General features: G+C 31.9%; 1 protein-coding gene across 1 annotated transcript; it reads right to left on the reverse strand.

Moving 5' to 3' along the window:
- Positions 1–6278: 6278 nt before the first annotated feature.
- LOC143917117 (uncharacterized) lies at positions 6279–9417 on the reverse strand. Its single transcript, XM_077438525.1, has 10 exons — positions 9184–9417; positions 8971–9110; positions 8713–8891; positions 8451–8645; positions 7737–8375; positions 7516–7659; positions 7274–7437; positions 6958–7183; positions 6686–6866; positions 6279–6550 (listed from the first exon to the last, which is right to left on the reverse strand). The coding sequence occupies exons 1-10, from the start codon at positions 9231–9233 to the stop codon at positions 6411–6413; spliced, it is 2058 nt and encodes a 685-aa protein (XP_077294651.1). The 5' UTR covers positions 9234–9417; the 3' UTR covers positions 6279–6410.
- Positions 9418–9638: the final 221 nt, after the last annotated feature.

The raw sequence follows: 9638 nt of genomic DNA on the forward strand, positions 1-9638 counted from the left end.
ATTTATATATACATACATATGAGAGTTAAAACTATAAATATTTATATATTAGAGATAAAGAGAACCTAATGAGCAAATTTTATAAAATATAGAGTGAATTATAGGCGTTTAAACAATTAAAATCTGATATGGCCATATCACGGCGAAAAGGTTGAAGATAGATTATAGTGGCTTGCTAGACGTCACCGTACCCAAAGTTGTGGATTTTTGATACGCATTGTATACGATATTTTATCTCCAACATAATGGCAGACGATACATTGACGTATATTGATGACCAAAATGAGCAATATGGCAAAGTATGAAAACGATCGGATAAGAGATAAGAGATATAAAAAATTACCACTAACACGAAAACCATGTGAACTGTATAAGAGGTATGTAAAAATAGATGAAGTTTTGTGATACTGACTGATTTTCAACACATACCAGGAAGGCCTTACAGGCAACCCCAATGCGCCTTCCTGGCCAATTACAAATATTGCAGCATTTTTTTATTCATTATATAAGTCACTGAATTACGAGACACTGAATAACTATCAAATTGTACACAAACTTATTTAATACACATTAATCAAACACAAATTATTGGTGACATATTGTATATAGAAAGGATTTTTACCAAGAACCGTTTCAACAATGAAATCAGAGAAAATTGGCAAACTCTGATAGGAAACGATCAACCTGGAGTAACAAATCCAGGTCTGACCAACAGCATACTCTGAAAAATTCATTTTCACTTGAGGCCCGGCCCTGGGATCGAACCCGGCACCTCACGACGCTAAGCAGAAGCTTAACGACCGAGCTTTGCTGCTGGCTTTGACCTCAACTTGAACTCAATTTGAACTGGAATCGATTCATGATCTAGAAAAAATGTGTGTGTGTGTCTGTGTATTTTGGCGATTTTTTGAACGCCGTTAGTCCTATCGAACTGAAACTTAATATCGGTTTTTGAAATTTTTATCGATACAACGTAAATTTTTAAGTTGACCGGAAATCATAGATGTACATATTATATATCTATGCCGGAAATGGTACCTCTCTTTATAGGGGTCCTCTTTTTTTTAAGTTTTTGAATTCAATTATCTCCCAAACTGCTAAACGAATCGGACTGAATTTTTTTTATTTGTAATATAAATTATAAATTTTATACTGCAATATTTTTTTTTAAGCATGAACTAGTACTTTTACTGTAGAGAATCGAGGTTTTTTATGTTTTTTCTCAGAAACCTTTTAGTTAATTCAATCGAAATTTTATATATAAAAGTTTCAGCTTAATACGAAGTATTATTTTATTTTATTTATTGAAAAATCAACAGACAACAGGATGTAGATATGTATAAAAAACAAATAGTAAATATATAATATATGTAACATCCGAGTCCAATAACAGATTTTTACAAAGATTATAAAAAAAATGAAAAAGAAAAGAATAAAGGCTATAACATGACAAAATAGAACATTGCATAATAAAACTATAGTATTAAAATATTGGAAAAAGGTTATAAAATAGAATATAAGTTGAAATTGAAATTTACAAATATAAAACAAATGAAAAAGGTAAATAGAAAATAAACAAATGAAAAGGAAAAGAATGAAAGCTATAACATGATTAAATAGCACATTACATAACTAAACTAAAGTATAAAAAAAATTGGAAATATTGGAAAAAGGTTATAAAATAGAATAGGAGAAGAAATGAATCAATCGGTCAAGATTCTTTTGATGTTAGACCTGAATTGATGTAGGGAAATACCAAATAGATCAACCTCTTTCAGCTCTCCGTTAAACATACGATAAACGCGCTGCAGATAAGAATATTTTTGGGAATTAGTATTGAAAGGATCAAGTGAAAAGAGTGCAACGCGTCTAGAGTACCGAACTCGGATTCTGAAATTAACCTTATTCAGTAAATCAGAACGACCAAGGAAACCATTTATGAGCTTAAAGAAGAATATAGCATCAGTATGTCGTCGCCTGACAAAAAGATTGTTAAAAGATAGGATTTTTAAAATATCGGAAACAGTAGAATGGGTGTAGGTAGGAAAAAGGTAGCGTAAGGATTTAATAAATTTAAGTTGAACTTTCTCAATACAATTAATATGGGATGTAATTAATTTATGTAAAATTTGGTAAGCATCCGTCAACTGGAATGGCAGTTTGCTCTTGTTCAACCCCTTACAGATGCGTGATCTTCACGAAAAAATTCAGGTATTATTCTTGTATTAATTTGATGAAAATTAAAAAAAACTACCACATTTAATAAACCGGAAGTGGGATTTTTTCCTCTTAGAAAGGTCAAAAATGTTATTGTGTATAATATTCATAATGATTTTAAGTAATAAAAAAATTTGAACAAAATTCGACAATTGAAAGTAGAACTTTTGTCTTGTGCAAGTTTCCCAACATTTGCGCTCAATTTGTACTGAAAATACTCTCATAACTGGTATGTCTGAATGTGTCTGTACGGTTCAATATCTAATTTTATTTTGCGACCTTCTTATATTCCTCAAATACATATGTAGATATGTATTTGAGTTGGTTTTGATCGGGTTTTTTTTTTTTTGTTCGGTGTATCGGTGTATGTGCTCAAAACAAAAAATATGACATTCCAACTCAATTTACTAGCCAATCATGGTTTCACGAAAACCTAATCTCTCCATATAACTTGGTACCAAATTATAGTTGAACTCTATTTTAATAATTCATCGACATCGCCACATTTAAAATAATATTGAAGGTAGTTGAATTTTGTAAGGAACCGTATCAACAATTAAATTAATCTGATATTTTAGTTTAAAATTTAACGAATTAAGGATAGCCAAAAAGTTTGGCTATTCCTTTTGTATGCTCTGGTATATGTAGCTGGTGTGGTCATAAGTTCCGCTCCCGTACCCCAACTACCACCCCATAAAGCCTACTCTTAACCAACGGGGACCTGAAAATCTATAGGGTTCGGCTAGACCCCATGCACACTTTTAATAAAAACATTTCCAAACACCATATCATTCCATCAAAATTCCAGTAAACGAATAAATTTAGGATCTTTCTCGAAAGTCATGTCTCGAAAGTCATGTCTCGAAAGTCATGTCATGTCTTTTCATTATTAAATTGTATCCTCATAAAAACATGGCTCTAAATGTCTACATGCCTAAAGCTAAATTTGACATATTTATATACTGCTAAAATGAGAGTTTGATTTTTCACTAGCCTCTTCTTACTTTTTTGTAAGAGCACTATTAACTGACTAATTCATAAATAAATGCAACTGGCTTTTTGACATATTCCTGAAATGAGCAAATTCACGAATTGGATAATTTAACAAGTGTGAACTAGCTTATAAATTGATATTATTTTCCACACGTTGTAGATTTTTAGTATGCTGAACTTGCATCAGAGTGTAGTCGAAATGCGGGTTTGGTGCATCCGCTCTAAAATCGCCAGACAAATTGAACGACAGATTAGCGGACGGCTGCTTTAAATGCAATTCTCGTCTTCTCGAATGATCGATTGCACATCAGATGTCGGGTAACAACCTGATGTGCAATCGATCATTCGAGAAGACGAGAATTGCATTTAAAGCAGCCGTCTGTCTGGCGATTTTAGAGCGGATGCACCTCGAAATCCACATTATTTAAATGATTTCGTATTCAGATGGAAATTAATCAATACATGAGATTCGAGACAGGATGAAAACATTTTCATAACGGATGCTCTCGATTCATTCATACCTTTTGAATCATGAATTTATACGATAAACAAATTCCAACAGAATGATTGTATTCGAACGAAATGTATTCTTACAAGTTTATTTTCTAGGTCATCAAATAATAAATACTAAACTAGAAAACATCGGATATCGCGATATATGTACATATTTATGTATGTAAATCGATATCGAAAACTTATTGAAAGTCTTTAAAATAATAAAATTTCAGCAACACTACCGATGACGCACTAGGACGATTCTATTATATGCTGACTTGAATGAAATCAGCATTTCAGGATGATCAAAACTGATGATATTTTATTTTATTTTATTGTTACAAATCAATATACACACTCGCCATTACAGATTTGTTCCAATGCGACGGGTGTACGCTAACGAAATACAGAATACATAAACAATCAGAAATCATAAAAACAGTAATACATACATATACAATCAGAATATATACCATATAACAATTAATCAGAAATAATAATCATAGAGACATCTATGGATTATTTTTAGATTTTTTTTTTTGTATACAATTTTTATACATATAATAAATACGAAATTATAGATATGTCTATAGAGATATCTATAGATTTCAGATTACTGTGTATAATTATTACAAGTTATACACAGGCAGATTTTGTGACAACAGGATTAGATCTAATACCAATTTTCAGGAACCGTTTCAGCAATGATCAGATAAAATTGGCAAACTCTGATAGAGAAACGATCGATTTGGAGTCACAAAACCCCCAAATCTAACCAGCAGTGGCGAGGACACGAACCTTTGACCTCAGTGGTGCTAAATATATACGCTACCACTAAGCCAAACTGCTGGCTATATATATATATATATATATATATATATATATATATATATATATATATATATATATATATATATATATATATATATATATATATATATATATATATATATATATATATATCTTCGTATACGTTTTAGCTTACGTATACGTATTACGTATACGCTTATATCTTAAATTTTAATAAGACAGAAGGGATATTATCCTTCCCTAGGGTTTTTCCGTTTTTTGCGATTTTAGTGCAGCCTAAACATCTCTAAATAAATACTACAGGAACCTTTTGGCCGTATGTTGATTTTCAAGTGTTAATTTGTTCGTATATAAGTTTGAATCACATACATATGTATATACATATTTTTACATACATATATACAAATATACCAGGAAGGCCTAACAGGTAAGCCCCAATGCGCCTTCCTCGCCAATTACAAACAATGCAGCATTTTTATTACATGGAGAATGGGTTTTTAGCCAATTTAATCGAGGAACTGATAGGAAACGATCGACTTTTAGTCACAAATATCCTATTAAAATATTTATTATGAGTGTATTACCTGTAAAGTCTGACCAGAAACATTACAGGTAATACACTCAGAATAAATTCCTTTCAATCTAGGTCAGCTCACGGGATCGAACCCGGTGACCTCTCGGCGCTACCCAAAAACCCAACCACCGAGCCATGCTGCTGGATGAAATTAAAACGAATGCTGTTGAATTAAACTATCTATCTATAACTTCTAATTACTTTCCCTTTCTCTGATCTAACTGTGATCATTCGGTTTTTGCCTAAGAAAAGATTCTCCTTACATTTATTACGCTATGGCTCTTCTTATAATCAAAAATATAGTTTGTGTAAATAAATGTGTCTTTTTGATTATTCGTTACATGTGTTTATGTGGTTTTTCGATAAAACAATATCAAAACATGTTTTTTTTCTGTTAAAGTCACATCCGCACAAACAAATAAAAGCGTACACATGAGACAAACACTTGTATCTAAAAGGTGTTTATTTCTGATATTGACACAAATGTAAGAAAAATCAACGAGTGCTGTAAATTTACGAATCATCAATACTAACATTTGTCCAAATCATGTAGAAAAATAAATAGAACAATCGTTGGTAAGAACGCGGTTATTATTCATCATATTGAAGCTTATCGTTGACAACAAACCGTATGCGGAATTCGCACGATTCGAGAACATTCTACTGAAAAACAAAGGTTGTGGTCAGATGTACATATCTATGTATGATATTTATTTATCTGGGTATATTTTTAGCCGGCATCCACTGCTGGAGTTTTGTACGATTGGCCCTATTTACTATTCTAACTTATACTTAAAGGAGAGTATCAAACCTTCGAGACAAGATGTACGATATTGAGGCCAAGTCACATTTTCAGAAGGACAGATTGAAGAATTTGTATTCTGCTGCAAAAGACTGATATCAAAAATACTCATCTCTCATCTCTTAAAATGCACATCTCAAATGTCAATTTTAACAAACGTTCTGAACCACTGAACGTTAGTGTAAAATAGTTGCTTCAGAAATTAAAACTTGGGTCTATGAGGGACACAAAGTTTTTGATGGATTTCTTGTTTAATTATATGATGTTCTATTCCGTGGTATTTTTACATACCTCATTTACGTTTCACTTACGATTATTTCAAATGATAGCTTTTATCAGCCGAGGTTCATTGATATAATATTAATAATTAACAAAAAATATTTCATTGAATTGACGATTTATTCATGTTTTTTTAATGTAAAATATTACTAATAGTAGAATCAAATTATATAATTCAACATTCAAATACTATTTCAATCAATAAAATTATATTTTTCATATGAACTTTGTGAAAACTTTTCAACGGAAGATCAAACGGTGGAATGGCCTGATAAGACGATTGCATTTGCTAAGCATCTGTTTTTGTAAAGCTATCCAATTTTTGCTTTTTTCGTCATATTCCCAAACATTGCTGAAAACTTTAACCCCGTCGCTTCCACCTGAAAATTATAAGTAATATATTATAAGAATATTATAAGTAATATATTAATATGAAATACAGTCTCCAGCTAAAACTCGATCAATTGTCGAAGGGATAAACGTTTACAAGTTCAAACTTAGTCACATGAACTCACCCATGCTAAGTAATTTATTTTGGAAAAAACACAAGCTAATTCCATATGCAGGTATTGGCAGAGTGCAAAAATCCGTCCAGAGATTCGTATTCGGATCATATGACTCGACACTGTTTAAATTAGTCTTTATTTGCCAGTCGATACCACCGCCGACATACAGTTTTCCATTCATTGCGATGCTCTAAAAACAAAAATTGGTTAAATTTTATTTCCAAATTATCCACAGATGATTATTAATGGGAACTCATCAATAAATATTATCAGGTATTTACCGAATGTCGTTGTCTTGCCCGGATCATCGAAGCGCCATAAAACCAAGAATTTGAATCTACCGAGTAAACTTGCAACGTGCCAATGGATATCTCATTTTTTTTATTATTGGATGATGCTCGACCACCTGTCACATAGATTTTTGCATCAATGATAGAAGCACTGTGATTATGTACAGCCATTAATAATTGAGCGACAGAGTTCCATTTCATGGAATTGCTGTTCCACCTATTTGAGTCCAATTTAACAATATTTCGACATCATTTCATACATACACGGTTTTAAGAAATAAAACGTATCATTTTTAAGATAATATACCTTTCCATTGATGACAATGGGCCTCTAGCTACATTATAACCTCCAATGGCGTATACATCAGAGGAAAAAAGGTGGTGATGTGTCACTGCTGAATGAGCCCAACGACCATAATTTAATGGCTTTAATGAATGCTTCTGACCGTCTTTTAAATCGATGCAGTCCACCTTAGAATAAATAAATTTATTACAACCAAAGAAAAATATCTCAATTTCATAGAAACGTTACATAATTCGAATATAAACCGAAGTAGGAGAATGCACTCCTCCGATGATCATGATTTTTTTTTTAACGAGAACTGATGCAAATTCATTTCTGTCAAAATTGAAATTTTTGCTTAAGGTCCAAATATTATTCTTTCCATTATAGACATCGACGGTATTTGCTATCTAAAAATAAAATGTGTATTAATGAAATAATTAAATTTGCCATTAAATTTAATATATACTTGTGATAATGATCTTACATTTTTATCTAAATCACCGATGAGTGCTATTTTGTCAGATTCACAATCGTTCAACTTCAATTCGGCAATGGACAATTTCGATTGAGAATCCTTTAAATTCTGATCAGCAATGGACAATTTTGATTGTGAGTTTTCTAAATCATGTTCGGAAATGGACAATTTCGATTGAGAATCCTTTAAACTCTGGTCAGCAATGGACAATTTTGATTGTGAGTTTTCTAAATTCTGTTCGGCAATGGACAATTTCGATTGAGAATCCCTTAAATTCTGGTCGGCAATGGACAATCTCGATTGAGAATCCTTTAAATTCTGGTCACCAATGGAAAATTTTGATTGTGAGTTTTCTAAATTCTGTTCGGCAATGGACAATTTCGATTGAGAATCCCTTAAATTCTGGTCGGCAATGGACAATCTCGATTGAGAATCCCTTAAATTCTGGTCGGCAATGGACAATCTCGATTGAGAATCCTTTAAATTCTGGTCAGCAATGGACAATTTGGATTGTGAGTTTTTTAAATCCTGTTCGGCAATGGACAATTTCGATTGGGAATTTAGAGTGATTGATTCAATCGCTTGTTGAAGAATTCCTATGCACTCTTCATAAGGAGAACAGAAAACCAAAACTTCCTTGACTAGAAACTGAAAGAATTACATATTGTTAAATGGGATATCTAATTGCAATGTCTGATAAAATATTTGATGGCACTCAAATACCTCCATCGAAAGCGACGGCAACTTTACAAAACTTAGCAGATCTGCCAATTCACTTTTACGGTTTGTTTCATCAGACTTGATCCATAGTTTCACGGATTCGAAGACTTCTTCAGCCGACACGTTCAATTTATCCAACTTTAAGATATCGGCTAAAGTCGAAACTGGCAGATTGACTATTTCCTGATTTTTGTACAACTGAAATATCAATAAAGATTTAACGTATACAAAAAATCACAATGGATTTAATGAAATCAACACTTACAGTCTTAAAGTTGTCGATAGTCAAACTCATCGCTTTTTCTCTCGACTTTGGATCGTCCGAGAGACTCAAGACCTCCAAACAATTCGTGGCATCGATTGTTTCGAATGGAGGGACAATACTATTTATTTCTAGTTTTTTGGCTAGTTCCATGAATTTTCCCAAGAGCTCGTTGTCGATATCTGAAATTGTATATAAAGTATTACACAGAGTTAGCTAAAATGACGAATATATTATTTTCAAGCTGAAAGCGATTCGTACTTATGTTTCCAGTGTAGCAATATTTTAACATTGCGTCGATTACCGAGTAGTTGAATTCGGAAAATACGGCACTTAACCTGTATCTATTTTCGATGAAGAATTCACTGCAAGCCGAAAGCACTACGATATGTGCAAAAAAACTACAATCACACAGAATGGTTATTAAAAATGACATTTTAAATGATATATATTTTTATAATTTAATAATAATACCTTCGGTTTCCAACAGCAAAAGCCACGTCAGTTAATTTTCGTTCTTTCATGGCATCATACAAATATTCAAGTTTATTTGCTGCGAAACCTGGCTTTGACCATCTTGCAACTTAATTTTTTTCAAAAGTCTTCTTCTTAAAATGGATCGAATTGGAAGCTAGACATATTCCAAATAAATATACATTAAATACAATATAGCAGGACTTACCAACTGTACAGAATATCAGCAATGACAGATTTATATTATGAGGAATTGATTTATATACTGTATTATGAAGATATGTATATGTATTATTTGTGGTGATAGATAAGCTTATCGTGACCCATTATTTGTGGGTTTCAATTTATTTTTATATACATATGTATTTACAACCAAAATACAAACGATAGCTCGATTATGTATGTGGTTTTTTTAATTTATCAAACAAATGAATAATAATATACGTAAATATTTT

This window comes from Arctopsyche grandis, chromosome 1 (genome assembly GCF_051622035.1).
Source record: "Arctopsyche grandis isolate Sample6627 chromosome 1, ASM5162203v2, whole genome shotgun sequence".
In the NCBI taxonomy this organism is placed as follows: domain Eukaryota; kingdom Metazoa; phylum Arthropoda; class Insecta; order Trichoptera; family Hydropsychidae; genus Arctopsyche; species Arctopsyche grandis.

Coding starts and splice junctions, on each gene's coding strand:
- LOC143917117 (XM_077438525.1), bottom strand. CDS start 9,233: ATGAAAGAACGAAAATTAACTGACGTGGCTTTTGCTGTTGGAAACCGA. Junction 8,646..8,712: donor CTATCGACAACTTTAAGACT/GTAAGTGTTGAT, acceptor TTGATATTTCAG/TTGTACAAAAATCAGGAAAT. Junction 6,551..6,685: donor AAATAAATTACTTAGCATGG/GTGAGTTCATGT, acceptor TATAATTTTCAG/GTGGAAGCGACGGGGTTAAA.